The sequence below is a fragment of the Aplidium turbinatum genome, chromosome 10 (genome assembly GCF_918807975.1).
Source record: "Aplidium turbinatum chromosome 10, kaAplTurb1.1, whole genome shotgun sequence".
Classification (NCBI taxonomy): domain Eukaryota; kingdom Metazoa; phylum Chordata; class Ascidiacea; order Aplousobranchia; family Polyclinidae; genus Aplidium; species Aplidium turbinatum.
Window position 1 is genome coordinate 90642 of NC_137481.1, and position 14239 is coordinate 104880.

General features: G+C 40.5%; 1 protein-coding gene across 1 annotated transcript in view; it reads right to left on the bottom strand.

Annotated features, from left to right (window-relative positions):
• The window catches only part of LOC145777935 (cullin-associated NEDD8-dissociated protein 1-like), a 45717-nt gene that overhangs the window by 3095 nt on the left and 28383 nt on the right, over positions 1-14239 (bottom strand). The window contains exons 7-18 of the mRNA XM_082589296.1: positions 13557-13666; positions 13337-13448; positions 13079-13186; positions 9806-9977; positions 7633-7856; positions 6874-6984; positions 6612-6769; positions 5970-6206; positions 5184-5383; positions 3727-3930; positions 469-647; positions 6-134 (exon numbers count right to left, since the gene is read on the bottom strand). Of these exons, the coding sequence (XP_082445422.1) occupies positions 6-134; positions 469-647; positions 3727-3930; positions 5184-5383; positions 5970-6206; positions 6612-6769; positions 6874-6984; positions 7633-7856; positions 9806-9977; positions 13079-13186; positions 13337-13448; positions 13557-13666 (1944 nt within the window). The remainder of the gene's footprint in view (positions 1-5; positions 135-468; positions 648-3726; positions 3931-5183; positions 5384-5969; positions 6207-6611; positions 6770-6873; positions 6985-7632; positions 7857-9805; positions 9978-13078; positions 13187-13336; positions 13449-13556; positions 13667-14239) is intronic.

The window sequence follows — 14239 nt, forward strand, 5'->3', positions numbered from 1 at the left end:
ATTACCTGCTGCTGAATCTGCTGCAACACACCAGGAAGATAATGCTGTAGGTTACCGATGCTGACGCGACCAAGACAAAAAGAACTTGCTGATTTTACTTCTTCGTTCGGGGCACTGAATGCTCCAACGACAACCTGCGCAATGAGAACATCATGTGTTGGCCCTACACAGGAACTTGGCAGTAATCATTGACTGTCATAATAACTAAGAGAGTATCCACTTGTGGATTGAGAAAATCTGCAATTCAACGGTGGAACTTTCGCATGCACGCCCAGGTCGAGCAGTTATAACTAACAAACGTAACAGCATCAGCAATCGTGTTGAAACAAGATACCTGAAAAAATAATTTTCAGTGACAGGTTCAACAATAATTAAACAGAAACCAGAACATGCCAACCTTCACTTTGTTATTTGTGATTATGAACGCTCCAGGTCTCACTAACAATGCTTCCACGTAATCATTCTCACCATTTCAAGTTGTTGGAATGAGCTGAGGTCAATGTTTTGACCGATTTCCCCAAGGGCGAGGAGAGCGAACGTTCGGATGGAATCTGTAGACTTTTGATTTTCTACATCCATCATAAACTGACGAACGATCAAGTCACATTCCGAAGGACAAGATAGGACCAAGGCAGCAATGCACTTCGCTGAGCATAAAATATAAAAATGGCTCAACAAGAACCAAACCAGTAATAACACCTTGGTACAAATTAAACGAGCAGCAACATGATACTGCAAAGTGGCTTTACAACGTCTTCAACTTGCCCCCTTCAAATATCATAACATTGTTTGACAAGTTTCTATAGCCTGTGTCTAAAGTTTCACAGCGTTTCGAGTCTCAAAACTCGTCCTTGTACATGACTAGGAACTGTGTGTCCGAAAGCTAGTTCAAACCGCTGCTACCATATCAGGCAAAAACAGGTCTTTTGTATGTACATTGTGAAGTAAACAACGATTATGCTGCAACAAGCGAAACTCAATCTAGAACATATTTAAAGTTTGTCTTGTTTAAGCACCGTTCATTTCAATCATGCTGAAGCAATACATTGTCTTTAGAGTCTTATGAACGAGCCTGTGCTCAACTGCTCATCAAATACTGGAATCCTGAATGGGCAGTTGTTTGCCGGAGGTGCCTCATATCTATGTTATGTGTTTTTTCTTATGCAAATTTAAACTGTCACGCCATTTGCCTCATTTACTTTACCATGTTTTTTGTTTTATGTACGAGTATGAGTAAATCAGTTGTTCAGATGCTTGGCAAGGCTAACATGTTGTATGGACGAGTATGAGTAAATCAGTTGTTCAGATGCTTGGCAAGGCTAACATGTTGTATGTACGAGTATGAGTAAATCAGTTGTTGAGATGCTTGGCAAGCCTAACATGTTGTATGGACGAGTATGAGTAAATCAGTTGTTCAGATGCTTGGCAAGGCTAACATGTTGTATGTACGAGTATGAGTAAATCAGTTGTTCAGATGCTTGGCAAGGCTAACATGTTGTATGGACGAGTATGAGTAAACCAGTTGTTGAAATGCTTGGCAAGGCTAACATGTTGTATGGACGAGTATAAGTAAACCAGTTGTTGAAATGCTTGGCAAGGCTAACATGTTGTATGGACGAGTATGAGTAAACCAGTTGTTGAGATGCTTGGCAAGGCTAACATGTTGTATGGACGAGTATGAGTAAACCAGTTGTTGAAATGCTTGGCAAGGCTAACATGTTGTATGTACGAGTATGAGTAAATCAGTTGTTGAGATGCTTGGCAAGGCTAACATGTTGTATGTACGAGTATGAGTAAACCAGTTGTTGAGATGCTTGGCAAGGCTAACATGTTGTATGTACGAGTATGAGTAAATCAGTTGTTGAGATGCTTGGCAAGGCTAACATGTTGTATGTACGAGTATGAGTAAATCAGTTGTTGAGATGCTTGGCAAGCCTAACATGTTGTATGGACGAGTATGAGTAAACCAGTTGTTGAGATGCTTGGCAAGGCTAACATGTTGTATGTACGAGTATGAGTAAATCAGTTGTTGAGATGCTTGGCAAGCCTAACATGTTGTATGGACGAGTATGAGTAAACCAGTTGTTGAGATGCTTGGCAAGGCTAACATGTTGTATGTACGAGTATGAGCAAATCAGTTGTTGAGATGCTTGGCAAGGCTAACATGTTGTATGGACGAAAACGTTCGTAGTTACTAGTTTTGATATTTCACCTTCTATATGACATTGGATTGAATTGATAGAGGACTGACAGTGTAATATGTGGCCTCGGTCGGAATGGCCCGTTTCGGCTGGTCCGATTCGGCTAGTCCGATTCGGCTAGTTCCCTATTCGGCTACAGTTTTTAATTGTATTTTGTATTTTATTCCACAATATCGTTCCTTTTGCATTCCGACAAAGAAATATAAATTGAAATGAAATTTAGCGCAAAATGTTTGAACTATCAAATTGAAATGTTTTCTCACATAATATCGTTTCTTTTATAGTTGAAATTATCGAAGCTTTAGATGAGTGGGGTTTAGACCTAACCACTAACCAGGGGCAACAAAAATGGTTATTACAAGTGGTGTTTCAAAGATTAAACACTTCGCGAAAGAGATTTAGATCATTTAAAGTTTTAAACGGACTTAAAGAGTGCCGAAAGCGAAAAATAGCCTACGTTGCTCTTACCCGCAAAACAGCAGCTGATCGCATGGCTTTCTCATATGGTATGGAAATTCAAAGTAGATGATAGAGTAACTTACGCTGCTGGAATAGTCACGTAACTATTCACTGCAATATTAAGTAAACCAGCTAAATTAGACGCGCTATTTTCAACGAGGTCTTCCCGCTGTGAGATCAATTATGATTCAACAGAACGCATTGTTTTGTTCGCAATGTGTGAGAATTAAATCGAAAATCGGAAAAAGAAAATGTGTTTAATAGTCTTGGTCGCAGATATTGCCTGCAATAACGACGTCTCTTACCGCTATTATCACCTGTAGCCAACCTGACATCATTGTTTTATGCGACCGCTTAGGTTTGACATCGACTTCAACGATCATGGAATGTTACGTAATAAGAACGATTATATCCTACACGCAAAAATAAAAAAATCGATTTCTTAAAACAGCTCTTTCTGCTGTTTTTGTCTCGTGAGCTTTGTATATTGCTCAACAAGCACATAAAGTTTAGAATTGACAAGAAATCATTAAATTTGAAATTTAAGTTCGAATCACTGGAAATAAACGTATTCAAAACTTTTACTTTTCGACGCCATTTCAAACTCCGTAATCTACGTCAACAATGATTTTGCGGCAGTAAAAATGCGTTTACTTTGAAATCTGCCAAGCTGGAGACAATAGCTTGTCCCGCGTATAAGTTGAACCTGTTTTTTTGAGGTGAAAATCACTTGCGAACATCTTGACTTATACTCGAGTATATACGGTATTCGATAAAAGACTGTAAAGACTTTCGATAAAAAACAGAAGAGAACACTTCGCCGTTGTTAACGCTTTGAAGGTAAGTAATTAGCAAAACTAGCCGAATAGTAGCAGACCCGGCCTCGGTAGGCTAAATCAGACTTTGATAATATTTCACATAATGGGCTTTGACCAGGGTGAGCCAAGAAGTGATGAAACTTTCTCAAATACTTCGGTGGTTTTGTGACTATGACCATGACACATTTTTTGGGAGTGGGGTTTCGTGCATCCAAGTAATTTGCTGGAAACGTCACTGGCGAACTGACCTGTTGAATGGAAAGCTTGCTTGTGTAGCGCAGTTTGTGGAGTCCCGCGTTGTTTTGAAGTGGACCGCTGCGGATATATGGGCTCAATAAGTGACCGGAGAACGTCACGAAAGGTGACGTAGGCATCGTCGGTCTTTGATCGAGCTGATCCATTGCAAGTCACTAGAACCCGGAAGAATTCCAGAACGGAACTTAACGCTCCACCTAGTGGTGAGACAAAAGTATTTCAAACATTGAAGACTGAAATTTAAACGTCACACATGGGTGCCATAACAGCTTGCACCAATAGCCACGTTCCTTTGCTGCAAGGTGAGTGGGTTTGTCCCATGAAGTGGAGAGAAACAATCCATTGTGAATAGCAATAACATAATGGACACTAGTGGGGAGCATATCTGCTACTTTGAAAGACACAACAATAACACAGGGTTGAGCATTACAACAGTATATGACATATTTACAATAGTTCAACATTCAAACGTTTTCGACTTAACTTAAGTCCTCATCAGGAATCTGTAAATATTTATAAACTACAATAAATTTCACTTCTTGACAGTGACTACCGTAACTAACTAACTAAACAACTAACTAAAAGCATCGAGAAACACGCAACGATTAAAAGCAATAGAGTGGAAAACATACAGACAGACGAAAAAATTACATTAAGAAAAGGCAACTGCATGACTAAGTTACAAAGGAATTTGCACCACGGGGTACGTGATACAACTAAGTTGTAGTATCACGTACCCCGTGGTGCAAATTCCTTTGTAACTTAGTCATGCAGTTGCCTTTTCTTAATGTAATTTTTTCGTCTGTCTGTATGTTTTCCACTCTATTGCTTTTAATCGTTGCGTGTTTCTCGATGCTTTTAGTTAGTTGTTTAGTTAGTTAGTTACGGTAGTCACTGTCAAGAAGTGAAATTTATTGTAGTTTATAAATATTTACAGATTCCTGATGAGGACTTAAGTTAAGTCGAAAACGTTTGAATGTTGAACTATTGTAAATATGTAAGATACTGTTGTAATGCTCAACCCTGTGTTATTGTTGTGTCTTGCCTGCCTTTGGTATAAAAAAGCAAACTCTCTCCCGAAACTATACTTTGAAAGAAGCGCGATAGCGACACTGACGAGGCTTACTGGCCCCGTCAGTACAGTATCAAATTGATTTATGGGTTCAACAAATTCATCACAACGCTTTGGCGCATCCTGGTGGATAGATCACAGCCAAGATGACTCGTGCAGCGATTCATTCGTTTTTGTTGTCAGGCAAGTGACAGATTGACAAGAAATTTGTGGTGAAGACAAAAGAAAAAGTGCTGCGTAACGGTATAAACAACAAAAAGTGCTGCGTAACGGTATAAACAACAAAACGTGCTGCGTAACGGTATAAACAACAAAAAGTGCTGCGTAACGGTATAAACAACAAAATAAAACAATAATAATTAAACCACAGGAACTCACCATGCAAAAGAGGTGACCGCACAATTTGATAAACATTCGGTAAAATGCCTTTAACCATCGCATCCCTATCGAGAGCTATGGGGAGGGTCATCATCAGAGAGAGCAACTGAAGGGATAACTGAGCGATGTGGAGATCACTTTCATTTATCAACTGCGGCAACTCTGCTACCACTGACGACATCATCTCCTCTGTGATGTCACTAAAAGGCACAAAACAATTAATTGAAACATAACGCTTCACTTGGTCATGGTTGATTGGGCTCCATTGTGTTGAGCTAAAGTTGCAAATACTCAATTTACCACCGAAAGTGTTCAGACACCTTAGTAATGTTGAAAAGTTAGAAACAGGTGTGGCCAGAGAACACTGGGAGCATCCAATACAAAACAACAACTACAAACTTCCTAGTTGCTTGACTAGCAGCCAGATTACTGAGTGTAGACCTGAGATTATGGAGCGAAAATATTTCCAGGCAGGAGAACTCATAAACGAGTGTTCTGGCGGAGCTGTTCGCGCTGATATTTCTCTCGCTTATTCTCTCTTATGTTTCAGTAAGCGACACTAACCGCGATTATCTCAAGCCAACAAAAAGTTAAGCTTGCGCAAGTAAGAAAACAACCGTTTTGGAGGCCAGATTTTAGACTAGCCAGTCAAGCTTTGAGGAATGTACGGCTTGGAAGTTTTAGGTGAAAAAGTATTTTTACAACAGTGCTCACTGGTAATGTGAAAAACTACAAGTACAACTGAAAAGAAAGCACAAGAAAAAACCCTAATAACTACAAAGTTACCTGGGGAAATTGGTAAACAAGCTATCCAAGCAACGAAGTGTGGAAATCTTCAGTGATCGTTGATTCTTCCGAAGGAAATTTGCGAGTACTGGCATGGCTTCTGGAAGAATGGGGGATAAGGCCACTTGGCGAGATTGTGCCACCATGTGGAGAGATTTCACAGTCGTCAGTCTTGTGATTTCATTCTTCAAACGATCGAGGAACAATTCCAGAGTGACAGGAATCTCTTCAACAAGGCTGGTCAAATAACAACTAAGATGTTGAAGGTACCGGGTGTATATTGATTCAATCTACAGCGAACCGCTACTTGCTTTTATCAAAAGGTTAATGTAGTTACATATAAATCATGAGCATCCCCCCAGTGTGTGAGTCAACCTACATTATGCAAGGAATGAAATAAATGGGACGGTATATAACAATGTAGGCCCATATTTCTCGGTAGTCGAGTGTCGCAAGAATTGACAGCAAGAGACATTTACATTTCATTTCGCCCATGAGGCTGGCCTCATCACTATCGCACCACTAATTCATGCCACAGAGGCAGCGGCCGAGAGAGATATTATATGAATAAATATGCAGATGTTATATTCAATGTTTTGATCATTTTTACCAAGAACAATTAAAACTATATAAAAAAATTACCGGCTACCGGCTGACGACATAATTTGTCCCATGCAGGTGATTGCTCGTTCCTTGACCTCCTGGTCAATATCTGATGTTTTGAGTCGATGAAGAGTCGCGATGTACAGCGAATGAATCAATTTGTCCAAATCAAAATTTACTTGTCCAGAGCAAACAACCTCAACAGAAAAATAAACTCTAACACAACGTCAAAGTCGCATCTTCTAGATATAACACAGTAACAAAGCGAGCGGTTAACGTAACACCCAAACAACATCAATACCTTAACAATGTCTTGTAAAACCAGGAGAGCATCTGATGTTATTTTATAAAATGGGTCCTTGACGCAAGTGATAACCAGAGGAGCCAAAGTTAAAATGTGTGGATGGACCATCTGAAAAGTGACACAAAGCGACAATAGTAAAACACGTTGTTCTGAAAAACCTTATTGATTGACAAGAAGCCAGCAATGCCATGGGCGGCAATTAATTTCATACATTTCCATTTTGATACAAACAAATGAACTACAAGTAATGCATAATTCCCACTCTTCATCTGGCTTTATCCCCACTTCAAGTGAGGTCGGCAGTGCAGCTTGTAGTCCTCCACATCACTCTGTCAGCAACATCTTCATCCTTCCCTCCCACAATTTCCATATCTTCTGCCACACAATCTCTCCATCTTCTTTTCGTCTCTCCATCCTCCACATCACTCTGTCAGCAACATCTTCTTCCTTCACTTCCATTATTTCCACATCTTCTGTCACACCACCTCTCCATCTTCCTTCCTCGCTTTTTACTACCAAATTCCAGTTGTCTTAAATTCTTCTTCGGACATAATCTTCGTCTCTCCTTATGACATGACCTAACCATGTAAAGCGTGTCTCTCTCAGTTTGTCTTCCAGCTCTCCGACTTGCATTCGTCGTCTGATGATTTCATTTCTTACTAGCTGTCCTGCTTTGTAAACTCCAGAGACTATTGCAATAATTCTAACTATAATATACAATGAAATTAATCAACAGACTTGTAAAAGTTCACTTACTTCTGGTTCATGGTGAATCAACAAGACATGGATGAAGTTCAAAGTGTCTATCTTCATGTTTGATGAGTTATTGCGATTTGCCGAAAGACTGAATTCAATACCTGGGATTAGTGCCTCCAAGTGGCTAGACAAACATCCGGGCATTGTAAGAACAAGTTGTGTGAGTAACGAGAAACAAAAATGTCGAGTCTTCACACTTTTTTCGATCAAATGCTTCTGAAGAGCTAAAAATTAGTAAACGAACATGATTTGAAAATCAAATCATTCCCCATCAAAACAAATATATAAAGCCTAAAATGTAAAAACTACACTCACGTTCAGTAAACGTTTCAAAAACCAAATTGTTCGTATCTCAGTTAGAAGATGGTTGTTTTGAAACCTTTGCTGAACAAGGTAGTTTCAATATTCTGGGCTGGTTATTTTTTTATCAGATTGAATAGAAGTTCCAACTATTTTGTTCAGAGCACTCCTGGCATTTAGATGCATCACCAACTGCGGGTCAACAAAGCAAATGCTTCCACCAAATGAATGTGGCAATGCAGTTTACAACAAAGTGAACGAAGACACTGGTTTCACATTATTTTTAATCATACACAAATCGTAAACTTCCGCTTCACGACAGCCGAGCTATTCCTTTGCATATTTAAATAATGTCCATTCTGTGTTTTTGCGTAGTTGAAAATGTTTGTGGTGCCGGTACAACCATTAGATCGGCCATTTTGAGATTGTATTTTAGTTAAACAAAACACGCCATTGATTTACTAGAAGTAAAAGTTGAACTCTGAACTGAAACATGAACTAGCAGCACACAGGAAAAACAATGACCATTGACCACGCTGACTCATCACCACTGCTTGAAGGAAAAGCACAACCGACACCATTTCTAATGTCAGTGGCATGACCCAACACGAAATTGAAACCTACCAAACCATAAAAGACACTAACAAGTCCAGCACTAAGCTGAACAAAGTGGCCTATAGTATAGGGCTATGTTCATATGCAATTTTCTCATGGTTGGTTTGTATGTACTAACCACCACACTGCACTCTGTAACCTTATTCAAAGTTTCTTTATTTTCTATAATGTTTTCAGTATAGGCTAATCCTCATTGTTAACATTTTTATAAAATACTGATGGGGATCGAGGTGGAAACTGACTTGGTGACCTCGTAAGGTCTTTCGCTTCCTTCCTCTCTCACTTCTATGTAATGTACCATGACCCCATCATGATCATTACTGATCATGCTCGTCACTGACCATGACCCATCATGATCGTCACTGACCATAACCCATCATGATCATCATTGACTATGACCCATCATAATCATCACTGACCATGACCCATCATGATCATCACTGACCATGACCCATCATGATCATCACTGACCATGACCCATTATGATCATCATTGACCATGACCCATCATAATCAGCACTGACCATGACCCATCATGATCATCACTGACCATGACCCATCATGATCGTCACTGACCATGACCCATCATGATCATCACTGACCATGACTCATCATGACCATCACTGACCATGACCCATCATGATCATCACTGACCATGACCCATCATGACCATCACTGACCATATGACCCATCACTGACCATGACCCATCATGATCATCACTGACCATGACCCATCATGACCATCACTGACCATGACCCATCATGATCATCACTGACCATATGACCCATCATGACCATCACTGACCATGACCCATCATGACCATCACTGACCATGACCCATCATGATCATCACTGACCATGACCCATCACTGACCATGACCCATCACCGACCATATGACCCATCATGACCATCACTGACCATATGACCCATCATGACCATCACTGACCATGACCCATCATGATCATCACTGACCATATGACCCATCATGATCATCACTGACCATGACCCATCATGATCAGCACTGACCATGACCCATCAATCCTTTGGACAATGGGCATCCATCTTCACCTCATCAAGCACTTTCTCAAGGTTCATGTCTCAAGCAGAGAAAACATGAACTCCCGCGTTAATTCTCCGATGCTGCACAAGGACCTCACTTTGCCTCACTTCGTGATCCCAGTAAAGCAGTGATGTCAGTTCACAATATAGTCATTGTGAAAACAATAATGAAATTGCAAATTATAAAAACTGGTGGTACCTATGACAATGGTAGGGACTTGTTCCATCAACAAAGAGAGAGGAGAATTATCGATTTCCATCGTGTTGTCGGTTGTCAGGGTAGTGGTTGATGATGATGTGACGGTACGTGTATGCTTCACCAAAGAAATGAAAGCATTGAAAATGTCGCCCTTTACGCTCTCTTCCCTTTCCTGTGAATAATTTAAAAAAAGATTTGGAATATCACTCTTTGGAATAGACTCCTTTGCCATCTCAAATGAGCTGATGTGGTCTCAGGCCCACAACCACTGAAGTCCAAATTATTAAATTATTTTTCCAGCTTAAAGATCGTTGATGACTTTGATGAGTAATACTATTTTTGTTAGTCCTAATCTTTTGTAGTCTAGGTCGAGGGTTGCCGAAGGTCTAAGGTTACCAAAGATCTCGGGTTACCAATTCAGTGACAAATTAATATGATTGATCAAACAAGTTGTGTAATGATAACACAGAGAGTTCAATAACTAAAGTTCTTGGGAATGTTTCCGGACTATACTGAAAGGCTACTAACAAACAGCCAGCCTTTGGTTTCTTCATCCAAAACTTTCCTATCCGTTGGGTAAGTTACTGATATGGTATATTGATATGGTAAGACCGTACAGTAGCTACTGATATGGTATATTGATATGGTAAGACCGTACAGTAGCTACTGATATGGTATATTGATATGGTAAGACCATACAGTGGCTACTGATATGGTATATTGATATGGTAAGACCGTACAGTGGCTACTGATATGGTAAGACCGTACAGCGGCTACTGATATGGTATATTGATATGGTAAGACCGTACAATGGCTACTGATATGGTATATTGATATGGTAAGACCGTACTGTGGTTACTGATATGGTATATTGATATGGTAAGACCGTACAGTGGTTACTGATATGGTATATTGATATGGTAAGACCGTACACTCGTACAGTGGTTACTGATGTGGTTACTGATATAGTATATTGATATAGTAAGACGGTACAGTGGTTACTGTTATGGTATATTGATATGGTAAGATCATACAGTGGCTACTGATATGGTATATTGATATGGTAAGACCGTACAGTGGTTACTGATATGATATATTGATATGGTAAGACGTACAGTAGCTACTGATATGGTAAGACGGTACAGTGGTTACTGTTATGGTATATTGATATGGTAAGACCATACAGTGGTTACTGATATGGTATATTGATATGGTAAGACCGTACAGTGGTTACTGATATGGTAAAACGGTACAGTGGTACAGTTGTGGCAAAAATAGCAGATGGAGACAGCAGAAAAATGGTCTACCACAAGGGAGTGTTTTAGCCCCCATCTTGTACAACATTTATACCAACGACCAACCAATCCATCCTGGTACAAGAAGCTTCATATACGCTGACGATTTGTGTATAACAACACAACACAAACACTTCACTTGACTTCCACGGAGAGAGTACTCAGCAATGCTCTGGATGGGCTGACAACATATTACATGGACAACCACCTGTGTGCCAACCCCAATAAAACCCAAGTCTGCGCATTCCACCTTAGATCCCGGGATGCATCACGCCAACTAAACATTTTCTGGAATGGAACCCAACTGGCACACTGTATCAACTATATCAATCCCACATACCTCGGTGTCAAACTAGATAGGTCCCTCACATACAAATCCCATATCGAAAAAGTAAGAGCTAAGGTGGCTTCTAGAAATAATATTTTACAGAAACTCGGAAACTCTGATTGGGGTGCCCTCCCTGACACAATACGGTCAACTGCTTTAGCCTTATGCTATTCAGTTGCAGTATATGCTTGCCCAGTGTGGGAACGCTCAGCTCATGCCAAGAAAATTGACCCCATATTGAACCAAAGCTGCCGTCGGATTACAGGTTGTCTCAAACCAACCAACATCACGTCGCTGCACATTCTGTCTGGAATTTCTCCCCCCAACATCAGAAGAAGCGTGAACAGCAGAAAGGAAAGATCTTGTCAGGACATAGCTTTGAGACACCCACTGTATGGCCAAACTCCAGCACACAGGCGTCTGAAGTCAAGAAAAAGTTTCCTTGCTTCAGTTGTCCCATTAGGTCAAGACGATGTCGCCGCCAATGTGCGGGTTCAACTATGGCAGGAGGGACTGGCAGCCGGATTAACATTGGCCAATATGGGGCTCACACCCATGGAGAGCCTTCCTCCCGGAAAGCGTGAACCGTGGAAGTATTGGCGATGCCTCAACCGCTTAAGAACTGGTATTGGCAGGTGTAAAAGCTTGATGAGACACTGGGGGTATTCCATGGAGAGCACAAGTTGCAAATGCGGACAGGAGCAAACGATGCAACATCTACTCGGCGTACAGTGGTTACTGATATGGTATATTATTGATAATGATATGGTAAAACCGTACTGTGGTTACTGATATGGTATATTGATATTGTAAGACCGTTCAGTGGTTACTGACTGATATGGTATATTGATAGAATAGTCAAGTTCTGCCTATTACGCTAACACTCCACAGTGGATTGGTTGGAAGGGACATGCTCGTCTGGACCTGAAACATGGTGAACTACGCCTGGGCACTTAGTGGGCAGGCCAAAGCTGGAGAAAACTCTGGTGGAGGGCCGTAGCAATTCTGACGTGCAAATCGATCGTCCTACCTGGGCGTAGGGGCGAAAGACTAATCGAACTGTCTAGTAGCTGGTTCCCTCTGAAATTTCCCTCAGGATAGCCGGCACCCGCCTCTCTTAAGAGTTTTATCTGGTAAAGTAAATGACTAGAGGAATCCGGGGTCGAAACGGCCTCGCTCAACCTATTCTCAAACTTTAAATCGGTAAGAACTGGCGATTGCTCACTTTGAACCGACCGGATTAGAATCGAAGGGCGCCGAATGGGCCGCTCTTGGTAAGCAGGACTGGTGATGTGAGACGAACCGAACACGATGCTAAAGCGCCCGACCCGACGAGTTTTGATTCATATGAAAAACTTTCAATTATTTACAAAAATTCCGCTTAAAGTTTTGTTAGAAGATATAAGTTGCTCCTGGTGTTTGGTCTGGAAAGCGAGTTTATGAAAGGACAAGTCTATGTTGTTGGACTTGAGAGAGCCTGCCACGAATTAAAACAACGACAAAAGGCACAGATAAGAACTTCGGAAAGCATCCCTCCGACACCAATACAGCCAGTGAGTCAATGATGTCTCTGAGCAACATTTCGAACCAGTTTTTCCTTTCACAGATTTGTAACTTTTCAAGGCCACAATTAGCAAACAAAATACGAACCTTGAATCTCCCGATGATCGGAAGCGAAACAGTTTGATAAATCTCGACAAGAAGCTCGGGGCGCGTTGATACAATCGCTTCCAGGCACTTTGCTGAGGCCCGGCGAACCTATTAGTGCAAAAATATCACATTATAGTATTTAGCATCTTGACAACGTCTCACAAAACCAATACAAGACACTGTGCGACAAATTTTGCATTGCATGTGTTGGCATTGCATGTCCAACTAATGAAGGTCAAACTAACAAATTGATCTAACCTTCCAGCTCATATCATCATCGTCAGAATAATCGTCATCCTCGTCGTCATCAAATTCATCTTCAAACGCATCACTGTCGTCATAATTGTAGTTTGGGTCGTAGGACAAGTAACTATATGTAAAAAAAAATGTTATTAGGCAACTAGCACAATTTGAAAGTATATTGCATTGAAAGAATGAAGATATTTTGGTGTTTGGATGTACATCAAAACAAACTGACTTGAGACACATCTGCATGATGTCTTCCATGTACGTCGTTACTTCCATCGGACAACGACGAATGAACAACTCAAAGGTTTGAATACAATTCTCTCTCAGCTCATCGTCAACCTAAAACGGAACAACTAAACCAATTATTTTTCTAAGCAATAAGACAAACCTGAGATCAGTGTGCATGTTATGAACAGAATGGCCTGATCTGAAGACAAGCAGTTTAGTGCGAACGAGCTGCAAAAACCTTTTCATGATTAAATGACAATTTGTCTGCACGGAGATGGAAGTTCTCTGAATCTCATGTCGGTGTCTGTTCATAAGCTTTAAAGGAATTATCCTTGAGATTATTCGTTGTGTGATCAACTAAGTTAAAACCTAGTTCCATTAGCACTGTCAAACAACGTTTGATGATTAAAATGTAATTGTCTGTTTGGGGACAGTATCAACTTGTTCGCATGGCGCGAATTGTACATACATCGGTATGTCTACGCGGCATTTGGCCACGAGAGTGAGGGAGCACTTAGATTTAACTAATTTAAACAAGCAAAGTGCCATTAAAGATCACATATTCGATTGTCAAACATGTTCAAATAACAAACCATCCTTGGAATCCTTTAGAATTATGCGTAAATGTTTCACCGAATTCGACACTAAAATCCACGAGGCTTTGCTAATAAAATCATACAATCC